The sequence below is a fragment of the Microcebus murinus genome, chromosome 28, assembly GCF_040939455.1.
Source record: "Microcebus murinus isolate Inina chromosome 28, M.murinus_Inina_mat1.0, whole genome shotgun sequence".
NCBI classification, from domain to species: Eukaryota; Metazoa; Chordata; class Mammalia; order Primates; family Cheirogaleidae; genus Microcebus; species Microcebus murinus.
The window spans coordinates 903,457-924,742 of NC_134131.1; the positions used below are offsets into that span (position 1 = coordinate 903,457).

At 41.1% G+C, this 21,286-nt stretch overlaps 1 protein-coding gene across 2 annotated transcripts in view; it reads left to right on the forward strand.

Moving 5' to 3' along the window:
• The window catches only part of FAF2 (Fas associated factor family member 2), a 47,972-nt gene that overhangs the window by 19,900 nt on the left and 6,786 nt on the right, over nt 1–21,286 (forward strand). For both annotated transcript variants that reach the window (XM_012781524.3, XM_012781523.2), the window contains exons 3-10: nt 4,288–4,422; nt 6,842–6,918; nt 9,399–9,537; nt 11,439–11,524; nt 11,614–11,705; nt 14,374–14,551; nt 17,274–17,445; nt 18,047–18,190. In XM_012781524.3, the coding sequence (XP_012636978.1) occupies nt 4,288–4,422; nt 6,842–6,918; nt 9,399–9,537; nt 11,439–11,524; nt 11,614–11,705; nt 14,374–14,551; nt 17,274–17,445; nt 18,047–18,190 (1,023 nt within the window). The remainder of the gene's footprint in view (nt 1–4,287; nt 4,423–6,841; nt 6,919–9,398; nt 9,538–11,438; nt 11,525–11,613; nt 11,706–14,373; nt 14,552–17,273; nt 17,446–18,046; nt 18,191–21,286) is intronic.

Consider the following 21,286-nt stretch of genomic DNA (forward strand, 5'->3'; position numbering starts at 1 on the left):
GAGACAGAGTCTCACTTTTGTTGCCCTGGCTAGAGTGAGTGCCGTGGCATCAGCCTAGTTCACAGCAACCTCAAACTGCTGGGCTTAAGCAATCCTCCTGCCTCAGCCTCCCAAGTAGCTGAGACTACAGGCATGCACCACCATGCCCGGCTAATTTTTTTTTTTTTTGTATATATATTTTTAGTTGGTCAATTAATTTCTTTCTATTTATAGTAGAGATGGGGTCTCGTTCTTGCTCAGGCTGGTTACGAACTCCCGACCTCGAGCAATCCGCCTGCCTCGGCCTCCCAGAGTGCTAGGATGACAGGCGTGAGCCACCACCCCTGGCCTCAGTGAACTTTTTATATTCCATTACATTAAAATCTGTTGGTTTATCTTGTACTTTGACAGGATCTTTTACCAGTGTATGATTTTATAACTTCATGCATTAGTTATCTGGAAAATACTGGTTCACTGAATTAAAACAGGTCTTCTAAAAGTTGATACATAAATAGTATCATTTGTTAATAGCACCACAAGACTCATCAGAGAATAGCTTTTAAGTATTAGGAGACTGTCAAACCTACAGTGGCAAATACAAGTTCTCCAAAACTTTAATTTTTGCTTGAAAGTTCTAATTTTATAATTGATATCAAATGCTACCAGATGCGATTTTTTTGTTTGTTTTACAGGCATTGTCTCACACTCTTGCCCATAATCATAGCATTCACTGTAAACCTAAGCTGCTGGGCTCACATAGCCTCCCAAGTAGCTAGGATTACAGGCATGACACTCTTCCCAGTCAGTTTATTATTAGTATTAGTATTAGTATTAGTATTTTTTGCAGAGGTGGGTTGTCACTATGTTGCCCATGATGCTCTGGAACTCCTGGGCTCAAGCAATCCTCCCACCCCAGCCTCCCAGAGTGTTAGGATTGTAGGCGTGAGCCACCGCGCCCAGCAAGAGTTCCTTATGTATTCTGAATACCAGACTATCAGATATTTGATTTGTAAATATTTTCTCCCATTTTGTGAGTTGTCTTTTTATTGTCTTGAGAGCCTTCTTTTACACACAAAAGTTTGTCATTTTGATGAAATCTCATTTATCTACTTTTTTCTTTTGTTACTTATGCTTTTGGTCTCTAAGATGCCATTGCTTGCCCCAAGGTCGTATTGTTTTCTTTTAAGACTTTCATGGTTTTAGCTCTCACATTTAGATCTTTGATGAACTTTGAGTTAATTTTTGTGTATAATGTGATTTAGAAGTTTATCTTCTGGCCAGGCGCGGTGGCTCACGCCTGTAATCCTAGCACTCTGGGAGGCCGAGGCGGGCAGATTGCTTGACGTCAGGAGTTCGAAACCAGCCTGAGCAAGAGTGAGACCCCGTCTCTACTATAAATAGAAAGATAATAATTGGCCAACTAATATATATATATATATTAGGAGGATCGCTTGAGCCCAGGAGTTTGAGGTTGCTATAAGCTGGGCTGACACCACAGCACTCACTCTAGCCTGGGCAACAAAGCGAGACTCTGTCTCAAAAAGGAAGTTCATCTTCTTTCTTTCGTATGTGGATATCTATTTGTCCTAGCATCATTTATTGAAAGATTATTCTTTCCTCATTGAATTGTAAAACTGGGGGACAACTTGAAATTACCAAAACCACAAAGTTTAAAGCCAGATACCAAGTTTAGAGGGCATATAGCCTTCTCAAAGACTACCCTCACTGCTGACACCAACTGCAATTTCTGAGGGTTCCAAAAACCACCCTTGGGTTTGATAGTTCACTAGAAGAACTTACTGAAAGCTGTTATAGTCATGGTTACAGCTTATTACAGGGAACAGGTACAGATTAAAATCAATTAAAGGAAGAGACATGTAGGGCAGAGTCTCAAAGGGCTTCAGAGATGAGACTGCCTGCCCTGTGGAGCAGGACACATTTCCCTTTTGGTGTAGATGTGTGATAATATGCATAAAGCACGGTGGTCCCCTCTCATCTGTGGTTTTGCTTTCTGCAGCAGTTGCAATCAGCTGTAGTTCAAAAATAATGAATGGGAAATTCCAGAAATATACAATTCATAAGTTGTAAGTTGTACGTTATCCTGAGTAGCATGGTGAAGGCTGTGCTGTCCTACTCCATCTTGCCCAGGATGTGAATCGTCCGTTTGTGCAGTGTCTCCAGCTGTATACACAACCCACTTGTTAGTAGCCTAATCCATTATTAGATCAGCTGTCATAATACAATGCTTTTGTTCACATAATCCTTGTTTTACTTAATAATGTGGCCCCAAAGCTCAAAGAGTAGTGATGCTGGCAGTTTGGATATGCCAAAGAGAAGCTGTAAAGTGCTTCCTTTAAGTGAAAAGGCGAAAGATCTCAATTTAGTAAGAAGAGAAAAAAATGGTATGCTGAGGTTGCTAAGATCTATAGTGAGAACAAATCTTCTATCTTTGAAATTGTGAAGAAGGAAAAAGAAAATTCATGCTAGTTTTGCTGTCCTGCCTCAAACTGCAAAAATTACAGCCACAGTGTTAAGATGGAAAAGGCATTAAATCTGTTTGTATAGAAATGTGTTGCGGTGGGTGGCAGTCAGGTTTAGTGCTATCTGTGGTTTCAGGCACCCACTGGGGGTCTTGGAATGTATCCCTGTGGATAAAGGGAACCAGAGAAGCTCACCTGAGCTTGGTGTGTTGAGAGTTTTTATTGGGGCTTCATTACATAGGTGTGATTGATTTGATTGATTGCCCACATAGTTGAACTCAAATCTTCAAGTCAACAGATACTATAAAGGTCCCACCCTAGACCACGTGGTTATTCTTTCTTCTTCTTCTTCTTCTTTTTTTTTATTTGTTTGTTTGTTTTTATTGTTGTTTTAGACAAGGTCTTACTGTGTTGCCCAGGCTGGAGTGCAGTGGCGTGATCATAGCTCACTGGAGCCTCAAACTTCTGGGCTCAAGTGATCCTCCTGCCTCAGCCTCCTGAGTAGCTGGGACTACAGGTGCTCTCCATCATGCTGGGCTAATTTTTTTTATGTTTTTGTGGAGACGCTTTCACTATGTTGCTTAGGCTGATCTTGAACTCCTGGGCTCAAGCAGTCCTCCCAAAGTGCTAGGATTACAGGTGTGAGCCTCCGTACGCCCATGGTTATCTTTGTGGTGTGTCCAGCTTCCACCCTGAGACTATCAGTTGTCACTGCTCCAGCGCACGGTGTAGTAGCAAAGACGTTCCATCAGGCATGACGTAGATTACCTCTCAGAAGCCAAAGGCAAAGGCCAGACATCTCTTTGGGTAATGGCAAGTTTTTTTACTACACTAAGACAAATATCCATTTTCAGAGACAGAGTTAAGAAGAGAATGAGTTTTAAACTGAATATGAGCTATCTGCCAGGAGTTCTGTTAGTATCTTTTTATTTATTTATTTTTTTTTTGAGACAGAGTCTTGCTTTGTTGCCCAGGCTAGAGTGAGTGCCATGGCATCAGCCTAGCTCACAGCAGCCTCAAACTCCTGGGCTCAAGCTCTCCTCCTGCCTCAGCCTGCCGAGTAGCTGGGACTACAGTCATGTGCCACCATGCCCAGCTAATTTTTTCTATATATATTAGTTGGCCAATTAATTTCTTTCTATTTATAATAGAGACGGGGTCTCGCTCTTGCTCAGGCTGGTTTCGAACTCCTGAGCTCAAACGATCTGCCCGCCTCGGCCTCCCAGAGAGCTAGGATTACAGGCGTGAGCCACCGCGCCGGGCCCTGTTAGTATCATTATCTATGGCTGACTCGTTAAATTTTCAAATGAACTCTGAGAAATATTTTTCCTTCCTTTTGCACTTGAGGAAACTGAGGTGCGTATGTTGAGTAACTTTTCTGAGTGATGGAGCTAGGATTCAGACCAAAGTTTCTCTACTCTAGTGCCCTTCATCAGATACCACTGGTCATTCGGGACAGCCTCATTGCATAACTCCAGGGGCACTGTCCACATTGTATTCTCTGTGGACGGCTTTTCTTGGGATTGTGCAGTGAAGCTACCCTAGATATAATAATACATACCATCTGAATAAAATCAGTGTGCTTGCTGCATAAGTGTAGCTTCCAGACGAATTCTCTGGTCTCCTCTACTGTGTGTACATTCTGGAGCCATCACCCCAGATTGCCTCCTAGTAGAGCAGGTTAAAAGGTCCTTGAAGATACACTCCTCAGGCGTCCTTTTGATGTATTAATGACCACCCTGTTTTGGAATGCCAAGCAGTAGTTACTTCATCTCTTCTGGGTTGATCTGAGCATCACTGAAACTCTTGCTGCCGGTTTCCTTTTCAGGCTGCTGTGCAGGACAGATTGAATGAGCAAGAGGGTGTCCCGAGTGTTTTCAACCCGCCTCCATCCCGCCCCCTGCAGGTCAATACAGCTGACCACAGGATCTACAGCTATGTCGTCTCAAGACCACAACCAAGGGCAAGTTATTTTGTAGCTGGAATTTCCCCTTTTTTATGTTATAAGTTCATTTGTTTGGTTATATTGATGTCTGTATGGTAGGAGTAAAAGAAATATACAGAATGTAAACTTGTTAATTAGACCTGGCCTCTTGGGTATATATAATAATTTTGCCTTGATTCCTCAATGAATTTATTTAGAAACTATTCATTTTTTCTTTTCTTTTCCTTTTTTTTTCGGGGGGGTCACTTCTATCACCACTGAATCATTTTTTCCATTTACATTCTTTGCAAGTTATTTGGAGAATGTTTTCTGTGTTTTAAGTTAGAATCTGTTTACTCAGTTCTTTGTTGCTTTAGTTTACATAATCTTGAGCTACTGCTGAGGAAAATCAGCCTTGAAGAGCTAGTAGCAAGAAGGTGGTTCATCTAAACTTAACAGGTATTTAGGATGCTCTAATAACCTGTTACTGTTTTTTTTTTTTTTTTTTTTGAAAAGACATGAAACAAAAAAAGAAAGAAAAACAAAATAACCTGATGTGTTGCTATTGAGGATCAAGCCATGAATAGCCAGTCTTCCCATTTCAAATTTAATTTCTTTCAGTCTAGTTAGGGAAGTAAGATGTGTATACTCTTAATGACCTCTAAAGAACTTCTTGGAGTTTCTCTTCCTTTTTTTTTTGAGACAGAGTCTCACTCCGTTGCCCAGGCTAGAGTGCTGTGACATCAGCCTGGCTCACAGCAACCTCAAGCTCCTGGGCTCAAGTGATCCTCCTGCCTCAGCCTCCCAAGTAGCTGGGAATACAGGCACGTGCCACCATGCCTGGCTAATTTTTTTCTATGTATTTTTAATTGGCCAATTAATTTCTTTCTATTTATAGTAGAGACGGGGTCTTGCTCTTGCTCAGGCTGGTCTTGAACTCCTGACCTTGGGTGATCCTCCCCCTTGGCCTCCCAGAGTGCTAGGATTACAGGCATGAGCCACCACGCCGGCCCTTGGAGTTTCTCTTTCTTATCCTTGGTGGTACACTCACCTCTTACACTTAGATTCCTAAGAAAGCATTCCCTTTAACCTTGTAGCAGTTAGAATTTACTGCATTATCATACCGTTTTGTGGAGTACTTGACATTTAACAAAATGTTTCTAGGCAGTTGTTCTGAGGTACTCGGAAGTATTATAGAAGAGCAGATCCCTGTGTCAGCCAGGGGACACCAGAGCTGCCTGACAGAAAGGGTCTTAGGTCAACCCTTGCACTTGCTTGCTTTTTTCTCGATTCCTTTATTTTACTCGGAATTTAATTTTTTTAAATACCCCAGATTTCACAAAGCACGGCAATAGAATAAAAAACTGGAGTTTCTTTTCATACAAACTTACTTATTTGGATTTTTTTTATATTTCAAATTATTGATACATTCAAAGAGTAATTTTAATCTCTATAATTTTTCATGGTGTGATATTTTTTTAAACATTCACCCACATGAAGACCTGGTTTACGTTCACATGTTTCACAAATATAAATCATCTCTCTTCTTCCTCCTTTGATTTATCTGTTAGAACAAACAACACGATCTTTGTGTTTTTGTTAGGGTGAGGTGTGATTATATGGAGCTTTCCATCTAAACGTTGCTCTAAGTTAGTGGATAATTACCCCTGGAAGTTAGTGTACCATCTCTGCATTTACATTTTACTTGTCCTTTCATGCTAATGAAAACAAGAAAAGATACTGGAAAAATAGACAAAAATCCCCCTTCCCCCCGCGGTGAAACTACGTGTTGAGTGTGGCTGGACATACGAGCTGCTACTGATGCTAACCGTGCCGAGTCACACTCGACATCCGAGTGCAAAGGGTTAACATAATATGATGTCTAAGAAACGCTTTGTATACTATAGAGCCCTGTATATTTGATAATTAATTAATAATTTTAAATATTAATTTTTAATAATTAATAACTAGTTAAATCAATATTGTTAATAGTTGCATTATTACTAAGATTAGCAGCTATATCAGTATTTGTCATTGTGATAATGTAATTATCATTTATATGCAGTTGTCCAAGGATAATAATAGTGGTTATCTTTCCTGTTATTTCTGTATACCATGTTTTGATGTCTATATCTGAACAGGAAATAATTAATATTTATCATTTGAGGAAGTTAACTTACAATTGAATTTGACACGGGTAGCTGCAGAAAAAATATCAATGCAAATTTAATACAAAAATTATGTGAAAAAAAGAAAAATGATAGTATTAAATGAAATTGATCGAGATCAAAGGCAGTGGCTTTTAAGAAAGATGAGGTGGACAGGGAGAGGGAACTGTGTTGTAGAAGAACCCAAGTGAAAGGATAAAAAAAAAGAGTGAGAAAATTTGAACTAGTCATTTAGTAAAGTGTTAAGGATTGAGGGAATTATTTCTAACTTTGTTTTTTGAATTTTTCAGGGGCTGCTTGGATGGGGTTATTACTTGATAATGCTTCCATTCCGGTTTACCTATTATACAATACTTGACATATTTAGGTATGTACCTTTGCATTTATGTATTAGTAGCAACAGAGTAGACTTTGGAGCTGAAACTTAGACCAGAATTAAGTTTTATGCTCTATCAATTTTGACTTGCCAGTTTGTCATCAGGTTGAATATTCTTCCTGAACTGTCTTTTAATATTGTATAAAAATATTTTAAATTGTTCAAGTGTTGTGGCAGGTATTGTGAAATGAAATTGTTTAAACTAGTCTTGCCTATTGTTTGCCAGAATCAGTCTGCATACATTTATCAGTCTCCCCTCTTCCCCCCACCATGTTTGTCACCTCTACATTTTCTATTTGATCCCCAACACCCTTTCCTTTCTAACCACCATTATCTCCTAGCTTCACACTCCTTAGAACTTTTTTCCTAAAACCGTTACTCCTCGGTCTCTACTCACAGTTCCAGCAGATTCTCTTGCTCTGTGATCACCCATCTCCCACAATAGTTGCACGGCTCTAGACACTCCTTCTGTGCCTTTTCACTTTGCCCTGGCAGCCCCTAGGTCGCTGACACCGAAACCCTTTTGTATATACACCCACTTGCTTCATACCTTCACCTGTCTTCCGGCTTCCTTCGTTTACAAAGAGCCCATCATAAGAAGCTACAGAGTATCCAAGGCCAGAAAATGTTGAGTCAGGCCCAACTTCCTGGCACATCAGGCTTGGGGTCTCAGGTCTAGAGTCACACCTAGCTTTTTGGAGAACTAAAATGTTTATGGGCATCCAGGCCAGCAGATGGAGCTGTGATATGTGACCTGGGCCTGCATACAGGGAAACCTCACCTCCCTCCAAACAGGGAACAGTCTTTGCCCTGCTCTAGGGAACAGAGGCTGGAGCTGAAGACAACATAGCTGAAGTGCAAGGGTCAGAGAATACCTTTTACCTCGACTTTTTATGAGACTGCCTACTTAATGGCTTCCTGGCTTTAGCAAAGTTCTTAATGGTCACCAACTAACCTCTTAGTACTCTTTCCATCCCTGTTTTATTTAAGAATGGGCATGTTAAAACCTTTAAAATCAAGATGATGACTGAGTTGACATCTCTATTTTTTTAAAAAAACTAATTGTCCTAAATTGTGTAAGCCATGGGAATACATTATAGTGAGAAACAAAAAAATTAAAGCCTTTATTATTCACCAGAATTTGAAAACTTAAAGAGATAATCCCCAAATACAGTTTCTTAAAAAGTAGCCCAAACATCAGTCTTCTAACCACTCCCCCATGTACACAGCTTCTTACACTTTGTGTTTTTAATTTGTTCTGGAATGTTCTTGTCAATGAATTTGATTTGATTACTCGGGAGAAATTCCAAGTGGAATTGTATACACATGGGGAATTTGTTGAGGGGATGAGGAATTGGCTCAAGATTTGGTAAGGAAAGTGTCATAGTTTAGTCACCTTTTCTGTGCTGAAAATTCTTCAAGTAAATGAATATTGTTTGCTTTTCTAGGGTAAATATGCATGGCATGTGTTACTAATTTAAATGCAGCTGTATCATGCAAGCAGCTTGTTTAATGTTATGTAGCACATTGGCCTCTGCCTCGTTGCCTTCTGTGGAAACCCAAAGGATAGATAAATGGTGCTAGACAAATATAATAGGATGGGCTCTTTAGAAACAGATGTGTGATACCACCAGGTAATGCATCCTTAACTTTATAGTAGCTGCCAGTACTCCAAATCTGCCAATGCACTCTGGATCAGTTTTATAACTTCCTCCATATATGCCATCAGCAAAATGTACTTGTCCCTTTGAAGATCAAGTAAGTCCTGACTACAAATTCAGGTTTAAATTTCCTTTTTATAATCTGAATGGTTTGGGAGTATTAACTAAAAATTCAAAATCCCAGGAAAACAGAAAGGAGGAGAGGCAAGTAGGACAACCATAAAGAGATCTCTGTTCTAGAGCAGCCTTGTCCAATAGAATTTTCTTTGATAATAGAAACATTCTGTATCTGCACTGTTTAATATGGAAGCCATTAAACACATATGGCTATTGAGCACTTGAAATGTGGCTAGTGTGACTGAGGACTGAATTTTTAATTATATTTAGTTTAATAAATTTAAATGTAGAATAGCCACATGTGTCTAGTGGCTCCTCCATTCCTAATGGCAGTGCCATTCTAGAGAGCCTGGTCCACAGCCTGACCCTTGATCTTTTTGGATACTGTGTCTTCCCTTCCCAACCCTTCTGGCCCTAAATTTTTCTGTAAAAAATATTCAGGATTTGTTTAGACCAGTGTTAGAATTTATAATCCTACTAGAATCCTACATTCTTTTTGAACAGGTAGTTGACCAACACTTGCTACTTTGTGGCTTTTAAGTCAGACCCTAAGGTTTGATGTCTACTCACAGACCATTCACCTCTCTTTGTTGCCATGCCTCTGGCTCTATTATAGGAATCTGTACAAACTGGCCCACTCCATATGCACTACAGTAAGCTGGATTCATGTGATATTTATTCCTTCCTCCCCAGGTTTGCTCTTCGTTTTATACGGCCTGACCCTCGCAGCCGGGTCACTGACCCCGTTGGGGACATTGTTTCATTTATGCACTCTTTTGAAGAGAAATATGGGAGGGCACACCCTGTCTTCTACCAGGGAACGTACAGCCAGGTCAGTGCCACAAACCATATAGATGCCAACTTACTGAAATTATTCTGTCCTCAAAGGAAATCATAGCCCAGCACTGATCATGTCATTCTTTTACTCGAAAACTTTAAATAGCTCTTCACTGCCTTACAGGGAAAAAAAGATCAAATCTTTTAGCTGGGCCCTTCTTGATCTAATCCCAACCTTCTTTTGAGGTCTTTCCTAAATAACTTGTTTTCCCATACCCTAGGTTCCAGCTCAACCATTCCCTGAACATACTCTGTACTTTCCTACCCCTGTGCCTTTGCTTTTGCTGGTCCCTTCACCAGGAATGCCTTCCTCACATTTTTGCTAATTAGAACCTTGCCCATCCTTCAACCAGCTCATGCCACTTCCCTGTTATAACCATTGCTGATTGTTGTGCCCTATCCTGCCCTACCTTGCAATCTAAAATATTAATCTTTCCTTTTGTTCTTCCGTGGTTTTTAAAAAATTTATAGCAGTTTCACATTCTTCCTTACATTATAGTTATTTGTGTTCATGTCTAATCTCCTCTACCAAACCATAAGCCCCTTGAAGATAAAGCCTAAATTTTCTTTGATTTCTCACAGAATTGAATAAGGGCATAGACCAATCAACTTAAGCCACATAGACTTTTTTTTTTTTTTTTTCTTTTTTTTTTGAGACAGTGTCTCACTTTGTTGCCCAGGCTAGAGTGAGTGCCATGGTGTCAGATTAGCTCACAGCAGCCTCTAACTCCTGGGCATAAGCAATCCTTCTGCCTCAGCCTCCTGAGTAGCTGGGACTACAGGCATGTGCCACCATGCCCTGGCTAATTTTTTGTATATATATTTTTAGTTAGTCGATTAATTTCTTTCTATTTTTTTAGTAGAGACGGGGTCTTGCTCAGGCTGGTTTCGAACTCCTGACCTCGAGCAATCCACCCGCCTCGGCCTCCCAGACCACATAGACTTTTGACTGTTACCATAGGGGTGGAAAAATTAAGATTTCTGTAGGTGTTAGGCATATCTGTAGTTTGCCAGAGAAAAATATAGGATTAACTGCGGGAATAGGCAAAATGGTAGTTCTGTTCTGCAGCCTCCAGGATTCCTGAATCTGTCTGGAGAAAGAGAAAATATTTACCCTTGCTTCCTGCTTTGATTGTCCCACATCTGCTTTTTCTCCCACCCCACTCAGCAAACACTAAGCACCTACTGTATACCAGGCACTGTCCTCAGTGCTAGAGATACAGAGATAAATAAAATGAGCACCTCTTATGTATCCTCTTTACTATGATCTTGAGGGTAGACCACCACTGGCCATTCAGGAAATCTCAAAGTGTAATATGCTCAGGAGTGTGCACATGCAGAAGCATACACAGGAGTCGTGGACACTAGCTTTGTCTTTGGAGATCTTTGAAACCCTGTGTTCTGTAGAATGCCTTTGGGCCCTACAGTCCCCCGTTCCTGCTTGCTTTGTAGCCTGGAATCAGGCTCATCTTCACAGTTATTTTTACTTACAAGGATGTTGTAGCTGTGAAGTGGCAAAATTATCACCTCCCTTTTTATATGATCAGATTCTCCTGTTTTAACTTCTTTTAGACTGTGAGATCAGCTGACTTCTCTGTGATTTGTTGGGGACCTGTACTTGTAAACCTGTCTACTCTCATGTGCCTGATACAATTTAAATCCTAACAACACTAAAACTTTTTCATTAAAGCTTGTTTGCATGGACTTTCTGTGGGGGGAAAAATGCCAGGGGTGTGAAGGTAGGAGCCCAGAAATTACTTGTTTATTTGCTCACCTTTTTTTCCATATTTCTCTTTTTGTTCCTAAATACATAGCTGTGCCCGTTAGGGCCCTTAGCCTAATTAAAAGCTCAAGGCACAGTCGTCACAATGGTTAGTGACCTTCTGTTTCTCACAGGCACTTAATGATGCCAAGCGCGAGCTTCGCTTTCTTTTGGTTTATCTTCATGGAGATGATCACCAGGACTCTGATGAATTTTGTCGGTAAGTAAGCCCTTCTCTTTTCTGACCTTTTCTGCTGGTGGTTTGCAGTCAGCAAGTTGTTCTCATGTCCTCTTCATCCCTTTCCACAGCAACACACTGTGTGCACCTGAAGTTATTTCACTAATAAACACTAGAATGCTCTTCTGGGCATGCTCTACAAACAAACCTGAGGGCTACAGGGGTAAGTCGTGTTCTCTTTGCCTCATTGAGATTGTTGAAGTATCTTTGGAATGATCTAGAAAGACATACCATGCCATTGATTTATGTGACTGTTCTTTGGTAGACATAATGCTAGTTGCTGTTTTTATATTCTCTCATTTAATCTTCTTACACAGTCCTGAGAGGTGAGGGTTGTATTACCTCCACTTTATAGTTTAGGAATCAGGCTCAGAGTTTAAGCCACTGGCCCAAGATCACACAGTTAGCAAGTTTTGGAGTGATATCAAGTCTAAATGGATCCTAATGCCTATACTTTACAGTTAACCATTGCCAGAGCCTGTTTTATATGTATACATACATACATATATGTATATATATATATATATATTTTATTTTTTTTTATTTTTTTTTGAGACAGAGTCTCACTTTGTTGCCCAGGCTAGAGTGAGTGCCGTGGCGTCAGCCTAGCTCACAGCAACCTCAAACTCCTGGGCTCAAGCAATCCTCAGCCTCCCAAGTAGCTGGGACTACAGGCATGTGCCACCATGCCTGGCTAATTTTTTCTATATGTATTAGTTGGCCAATTAATTCCTTTCTATTTATAGTAGAGACGGGGTCTCACTCTTGCTCAGGCTGGTTTCGAACTTCTGACCTGGAGCAATCCGCCCCTCTCAGCCTCCCAGAGTACTAGGATTACAGGCGTGAGCCACCTCGCCCGGCTCCTGTTATATTTTTAAAAGTACCCAGTGCTAGCCAGCAGCTTGCCTTAACTTGATGGGCTTTTTACTGAAGAGTTTATTTTCCTCGTCAGCAATTTTAATAGAGCTTCTTGCACAGTGAGTTAGTTATTTGAGTGCCTTGAGTGTTGATATAGATGCAGAAATTCAGATCCTTACTCACAGTAAGTCCTAACTGGAGTTAAATATTTTTAGAAGTTGATACATCAAGGAAAAATGCAGTCATTTCACAGCTACTTCTATCTACCAACACTGAGTGGACACTAGCATGCCAGGCACTGTGCCAGACCTTGAGAACCGAAGATGCAGCAGTTGTTTTCCCTGCATTCCAGAATCTGAGTCTTCACTAATTGTTTCTGAACATGTGATGAGTTCCTGCAGCATATGTTTTGCATTCTAATATGACTTTGTGGAGGTGAGGGGGTTGTGAATAGAATAGGAGGAGACTAAGGGTATTTTTTAGAGAAGTTTATAAAATCTCTCCTTTCACTGTAAGGAAACTCATGCCTGGCTAATTTTTTGTATATATATTTTTTTACTTGGCCAATTAATTTCCTTCTATTTATAGTAGAGATGGGGTCTCGCTCTTGCTCAGGCTAGTTTTGAATTCCTGACCTTGAGCGATCCACCTGCCTCAGCCTCCCAGAGTGCTAGGATTACAGGCGTGAGCCACCATGCCCAGCTGTAAGGAAACTCTTGTTACAGTAAAATCGTGGTTATTTGGAGACCAACTTTCTAAACTTTGGAGCAGAGAAACTAGCCTTTTTAGAGGTAGAAAAAAAGATACTTAGGGCAAGGGTGTAAGGAAGGGGTTAGGCAAGAGGAAGAAAGAGGATAATGATGGCGGTCATCACCAGTAGCATCAGGCTGACACCTGCAGTCTTGTCCCCATTTTGGCTTGACCCCTCATCTAGGGAAAAACTATCCCAAGCAGTAGCCATATTCGTTATGGATCCTTTTCCTACTACCAAGTAAACATTATTCTTGAACTCTTCAGCCTTCCCCACCATCATTACAACAACTGCACCTCCACCAGAAAACCCTGCCCTATTCTAATCATCTAGGGATAGGGACACTAATGTGTCACCCAAAGAAAAGACTTAAGAAATTCGAAAAGAAAGAGGATAGGCAGAGAGTAAATGACACCTCCCTTCTTTCCCAACTGATATTAAAACAGTTTTATAGGCCGGGCGAGGTGGCTCATGCTTGTAATCCTAGCACTCTAGGAGGCCGAAGCGGGTGGATTGCTCAAGGTCAGGAGTTCGAAACCAGCCTGAGCAAGAGCTAGACCCATCTCTACTATAAATAAAAAGAAATTTGGGCCGGGCGCGGTGGCTCACGCCTGTAATCCTAGCACTCTGGGAGGCCGAAGCGGGTGGATTGCTCAAGGTCAGGAGTTCAAAACCAGCCTGAGCAAGGCCCCGTCTCTACTAAAAAAATAGAAATTAATTGGACAACTAAAAATATATATACAAAAACTTAGCCGGGCATGGTGGCACATGCCTGTAGTCCCAGCTACTTGGGAGGCTGAGACAGGAGGATCGCCTGAGCCCAGGAGTTTGAGGTTGCTGTGAGCTAGGCTGATGCCATGGCACTCACTCTAGCCTGGGCAACAAAGTGAGACTCTGTCTCAAAAAAAAAAAAAAAAAGAAAGAAAGAAATTAATAGGCCAGCTGATATATATAGAAAAAATTAGGCGGGTATGGTGGCACATGGCTGTAGTCCCAGCTACTTGGGAGGCTGAGGCAGGAGGATTGCTTGAGCCCAGGAGTTTGAGGTTGCTTTGTGCTAGGCGGACGCCAAGGCACTCACTCTACCCTGGGCAACAAAGTGAGACTCTGTCTAAAAAAAAAAAAAGAAAAAACAGTTTTATCTTGGTCATTGTGAAAAGTCTAAGGGTCAGTCTGTTGTATCTTCAAGTCCTGCTCTTGATCTGTTGGGTTTTTTTGTCAGTTTCTCAGGCTTTACGAGAGAACACCTATCCATTCCTGGCCATGATTATGCTGAAGGATCGAAGGATGACTGTGGTGGGACGACTAGAAGGCCTCATTCAACCTGATGACCTCATTAACCAGCTGACATTTATCATGGATGCCAACCAGACTTACTTGGTGTCAGAACGCCTGGAAAGGTACAGGGGAGTTCCTTTCTGGAGCAGACAGACCAGTTGTAAATTTGGAGAGCTGGCCTGGGGCTCCACAAATCTTGACTTTTTTCCTGTCTCAGGCAACTTTGAAAGCTTTGCTCATTTAGTGTCAAAATATTTACATACTTGGACCTAAATTATTCTATATCAGATCTGATCTTAGAGAAATGAATCAAAATAAAGATAGGGCTCCATGCTCAAGAATGTATATTGTAGGCGGGGCGCGTTGGCTAACGCCTGTAATCCTAGCACTCTGGGAGACTGAGGTGGGAGGATTGCTCAAGGTCAGGATTTGGAAACCAGCCTGAGCAAGAGTGAGACCCGTCTCTACTAACAATAGAAACAAATTAATTGGCCAACTAAAAATATATAGAAAAAATTAGCCGGGCATGGTGGCGCGTGCCTGTAGTACCAGCTACTAGGGAGGCTGAGGCAGTAGGATCCTGTGAGCCCAGGAATTTGAGGTTGCTGTGAGCTAGGCTGACGCCATGGCACTCTAGCCCAGGCAACAAAGTGAGACTGTGTCTCAAAGAAAAAAAAAAAAAAGAATGTATATTGTATCATTTAGAATAGGGGTCCTTAAACTTTTTAAATGGGGGGGGCAGTTCACTGTCCCTCAGACTGTTGGAGGGCTGGACTATAGTTTTAAAAAAACTATGAACAAATTCCTATGTACACTGCATATATCTTATTTTGAAGTCAAAAAACAAATGGGCAAAATCACCCGCATGTGGCCCTTGGGCTGTAGTTTAAGGACGCCTGATTTAGAATATCTGAACATGATAGAAATATAAAAAATACAGAATAGTTATAAATCCCATTATTTAAGTTATATACATTAATTATAGTAAATTTGAAAACCACAGCACAAGAAAAAATTAAAGATCACTCATAATCCTACCACCACTTTTAACATTCTGGTATATTTCCTTTTGATTTATACATATTCATGCTCCTATATACATACACATATACATTTTTATAAAATTGGAATAATACTGTACGCCCTTTAAATGCAGTAATATGTCACAGTCGTTCCCCTCATCATTAAATATTATTCTGCCCCTTTTTAAAAATTACTACATGGCTCACACCTGTAATCCTAGCACTCTGGGAGGCCGAAGTGGGCAGATTGCTCGAGGTCAGGAGTTCGAAACCAGCCTTAGCAAGAGCGAGACCTTGTCTCTACTATAAATAGAAAGAAAGTAATTGGCCAACTAATATATATAGGAAAAAATTAGCTTGGCATGGTGGCACATGCCTATAGTCTGAGGCAGGGGAGGCTGAGGCAGGAGGATCGCTTGAGCCCAGGAGATTGAGGTTGCTGTGAGCTAGGCTGATGCCACGGCACTCACTCTAGCCTGGGCAACAAAGTGAGACTCTGTCTCAAAAAAAATAAATAAATAAAATAAAATAAATAAATAAAAATTATTTCATGGCATTCCTTTATCAAATTATACCATAATTTAACCAGGCCAAATTCCTGGAAGTATAACTTCTGTGTCAGACAATATAAATGTGTTTAAGGCTTTTGATTTGTTATGCCAAAATGCCCTCAAGAATGTTATACAAACTTAAGTTTTATGAGAACCTTTTAGTAACATGTGAAAATGTTTGTTATATATTAGAAAAATACAGGATAAAAACTCTATATGATTTTAACCATGGAGAGGAAACTTGCTGAAGGGATGGAAATGTTCTGTCTTAATTGGAGTGGTGATGGTTACATGGTTACTTTTATCAGAATTCATTGAATTCTACATTTCAGATTTGTGCATTTCACTGCATGTAAGTTTTATCTTAATTTTTAAAGAAAGTATAAAACAAGAATATCTTATCTCTTTAACCATTTTGATTGGCTAAATATCATTCTTTGTAAGAGAAAACAAAAATTTGTAGGAGAGAAAATAGGAAATAAACCAAAATGTTAGTGTCTTCTCTGATTTTTGTAACCCTGGGTAACATTTTCTATAGTTTTCGCATCTTCTATCGTGTGTGTTGGTGTATATGTGTGGGGTTTTGGTTTTATGAAAGCAACACAGGCTGGATGCAGTGGCTCACGCCTACAGTCCTTGCACTTTGGGAGGCTGAGGCAGGAGAATTGCTTGAGGCCAAGAGTTTGAAACCAGCCTGAGCAAGACCCTATCTCTACAAAAACAAACAAACAAAAAAAAATAGAAGAATAAGCCAGGTGTGGTGGCATGTGGCTATTGTCCCAGCTACTTGGGAGGCTGAGGCAGAAGGATCACTTGAACCCCAACGTTTGAGGTTGCAATGAGCTATGATGATGCCACTGCATTCTAGCCTAGGTGACAGAGTGAGACCTTGTCACACAAAAAGAAAAACAAAAATGCAGTAACCCAAAAGGGTAGTTACCTGTAAAATACGATGTTGATGATCACTTCATAATAATAGTACGATGTTACATTTATTAGAATTTTGAAAAAAGATAAAATTTTATTTTAAGAGTTAAAAGGGGAGAGGGAAGCTTGCCATTTCTTTTTCTGCCAAATTAAACTGAGATGAGACAGCGCATTCAGGTTCTGTTGTGCTCTGCTTTGGGGATCCCTTATGGTAGTGTGAAATAGTCATTTGCCAAGATTATCAACATTTTTATTCTCCCACCCAAACTCAAAATTTCAATATAAGTAAACACAGAACTTTGTGAGATTGCTGTTTTCCTTTTATGCTTTTGATCTGTTCACAGGGAAGAAAGAAACCAGACCCAAGTCCTGAGACAGCAGCAAGATGAGGCCTACCTGGCCTCTCTCAGGGCTGACCAGGAGAAAGAAAGAAAGAAACGGGAGGAGCGGGAGCGGAAGCGGCGGAAGGAGGAGGAGGTGCAACAGCAAAAGCTCGCAGAGGAGAGGCGGCGGCGGGTAAGGAGTCTGCGTTGGGCCCCCAGACTGCCCAGACTCTGTCATCTTGGTCTTAATAAGTGTGAAAGGAAAAAACTAGATGTTGGGATTGTGGGTGATTTAAATTTTCCTTACTTTTTGAATAGTCATTCTTAGTGTTAGACAGTATGGCATTTTACTAGTGATCTTGTTTGATCATGTTTGATTTTGTATTGCCACATCTAATCTAACTGGTGTCTCTTAGCCATAACCCCCCCCCCCCGCCTTTCTCTCTCTCTCTCTGTCTCCCTCTCCCTCTCTCCCTCCCTCACCTAGTGTACTGCAACAGGCAGTCCTCCTTCCCCAGCCTCCCAAGTAGCTGGCACTATAGGCCTGTGCCACCACACCCAGCGCCCATTCTCTATTTCCTCAAATAAATACCTAAACACAGTCAATAAATAATACATAGGATGCAATAGTATTTTGAATTAGGTTGTTTCTGACTTTTACTAAGAGGTTTTTGTTATGCATTTAGTCATTAATTTTTCTTCTGACTGTACCATAACCCTACACGGTCATTGTATTTCTTGTTTCTGTTTCCCTATTTGTGCCATAGCCTTACCTTTGTTTTGTGTCTTTACAGAATTTACAGGAGGAAAAGGAAAGGAAGCTGGAGTGCCTGCCCCCTGAGCCTTCCCCTGATGACCCTGACAGTGTGAAGATCATTTTCAAATTACCCAATGATTCTCGAGTAGAGAGACGATTCCACTTTTCACAGTCTCTAACAGTAAGGACCACCTGAGTTGTGTGAAGTGTATGTAGCATCTGTGCTGTAGATTTGGAAGCTTTTGTGGACTTTCGAGAGTGTTGTTGGTGCATCTGCTGCTCTGATGAGCGGGGGCGGGGGGACAACAGAAGGAGAGAGAAAAATGGGCTTGACATCAGTGGATACCAGGAAGAGTACAGTGAACTGTCGTAGGTCCCTTGAGTTCCAGCTTCCAATTCAAAGCAGTTTTTAAGGCTTTTTAATCATAATGTTTGAGCTCTGCTGATAAAAAAAAATACCTTACAAAAAAGTCCCACAAAAGATTTCTGTGTTTGAGGGTGGGAGGCTCTTCCATGCTCTCTTTTTTTTTGAGACAAAGTCTCGCTGTGTTGCTCAGGCTAGAGTGAGTGCTGTGGCGTCAGCCTCGCTCACAGCAACCTCAAACTCCTGGGCTCAAGCGATCCTCCTGCCTCAGCCTCCCGAGTAGCTGGGACTACAGGCATGCTCCACCATGCCCGCCTAATTTTTTCTATATATATTAGTTGGCCAATTAATTTTTTTCTACTTATAGTAGAGACGGGGTCTCGCTCTTGTTCAGGCTGGTTTCGAACTCCTGACCTCAAGCAGTCCGCCCACCTCAGCTCCCCAGAGTGCTAGGATTACAGGCTCGAACCACCGTGCCTGGCCCATGCTCTCTTCTTACTGTGGCTTCAGAATCCCACCAGAACTCCTGCTCTGTAGAGAAACTTCTGTCTCATGTAACCAGAGCACTAGAAGTACATATCTGAATATGTTTGCAGTTTTCTCTCCCTTCTGACCCACTTAGCCCATAAGAAGGCCCACTTTTTTTTTTTCTCCTAAGAGACAGGATCTTGCTACGTTGCCCAGGGTGGTCTTAAACTCTTCACTTCATGCAGTCCTCCCACCTCAGCCTCCAGAGTACCTGGGATTACAGGTGTAAGCCACCACACTCAGCTTTCTGAGGCTACCTTGTATGTTTGATATCTATAAAATAAAATACTCAGCATTATGCCTGGATTGTAGTAAGCACTCAAATGTTAATTATTATCTTTGGTATTTATAACCAAAAGAAAATTTCTGCTTATATTGAGAGTTGGTGTGTTGCCTTTCTAAATTTACAGCTATATTAGATTCTGTTGTTTCCTTTATCACTTGAAATAATCAAGAGTAAACTTCATTATAGAAATGAGGATGCACTGTAGTCAAGTGAGGCTGGGTAGCACGTTCATTGCTTCTCCTTGTTTAACTGGAGAACATTGGGCAAGTTACAGAATCCTTTATAGGGCCTCAGACTTCCTATTTGTAAAACAGAAATATACTCTGCCCTCTAATAACTTTAAACTAGAGATATATCATGCACTGAGCTAGGCACTCATACAGATGAGTGAGACATGGTTCTGGAATTCACAGTGCTTCCTGGCCAGTAGGGAAGGTAAGACTCACAGAACTAATAAAGAATAAAAGTATGAGGCTTCCTGGTGAGAGAGAAGCAAATAGCTTCTTTGTTTTATTTCTCTTTCATTTATACATTTATTTATATTGGGGGAAGTACTCATGTCTCCAACTTTGGTGGGGATTTTTTTTGTTTGTTTTTTGTTTTTGATACAGTCTTGCTCTGTTGCCCAGCCTGGAGTGCCGTGGCGTAGGTCGCTCACAGCAACCTCCAACTCCTGGTCTCAAACAATCCTCCTGTCTTAGCTTCCTGAGTAGCTGGTACTACAGGCATACACCACCCTCGCTGTTGCTCAGACTGATCTTGAACTCCTGAGCTCAAGCGATCTTCCTGCCTTGGCCTCCCAGAGTGGTAGTATTACTGGCGTGAGCCACTATGTCCAGCCACTGACTTTGGATTTTTCTTTTCTTTTTTTTTTTTTTTTTTTTTTTTTTATGGAGACAGAGTCTCGCTTTGTTGCCCAGGCTAGAGTGAGTGCCGTGGCGTCAGCCTAGCTCACAGCAACCTCCAACTACTGGGCTCAAGCAATCCTTTTGCCTCAGCCTCCCAAGTAGCTGGGACTACAGGCATGCGCCACCATGCCCGGCTCATTTTTTCTACATATATTAGTTGGCCAAGTAATTTCTTTCTATTTATAGTAGAGACGGGGTCTCACTCTTGCTCAGGCTAGTTTCGAACTCCTGACCTCAAGCAATCCGCCCGCCTCGGCCTCCCAGAGAGCTAGGATTATAAGCATGAGCCACCACACCCGGCCTGACTTTGGATTTTTTAATTGGCTAGTGTGAATGTGCCTCATACAGTAGGTGGTTAGTAAATGTAAGTCCCTTCCCCTGGTTTCCCCTGTTTTTCCCCGACTATGGATTTTAGCTTACATGTTCACTAGCAGTTGTGCTCTTGTACACCTGAGCTCTATGAAACTTCTTGAAGTTTCTACTCTCACTACTGTGATAGATAAAACTATATTTGAAAAACCTAACCAAACTTTCCTGAGAGTTTTGGAGGAAAAAATCTGTTAGAAATCATGGAACACAACAGGCCTGTGCTAAATGATGGCTGCACAGGAGCATAAGAGACATAAAGGACATTGGGAACTAAGAAGTGGGGAAGATAGAAAAGGGGTGAGGGATTAAGACCTTACCTGTCAGGTACAGTGAACACTATCCCGGTAACGGGCACACTGAAAGCTCTGACTTCAGCATTACACAGTGTATCCATGTTACAGAGACATTTATGCCCCCTTGATATATCGAATACCAAAAAAAAGGGGGGCCTGTGGCCACAAGAACCAACCATTCATTAGCTTATTCAATCTTTGAAGACTTTTAAATAGATTTCTTTTTTCTTTTTTAAAAAAAGATCATCATGACTACCTGAGACTGAAAGAAATGCTTGGTCATAATTGAGGCTGAGAGATGGGAGAGACATATACAAGAGAAGTACCCTGGTGGTGCTGGCCTGGAATTTAGAGTACTACATAGAACCAAATAGGGATGGAGTGTTTTGTAGTGCTCTTGCAGACCTGTGTCATCTTACTGTGAACTTGTCCCTTCATAAGTAATTTCAAGGAGTGACGTTTGCAGGTGATGCTCAGCTCTTGAGTTAAATGCTAAGATAAAAAAGGATAAACTACAGGAAAATCTCCG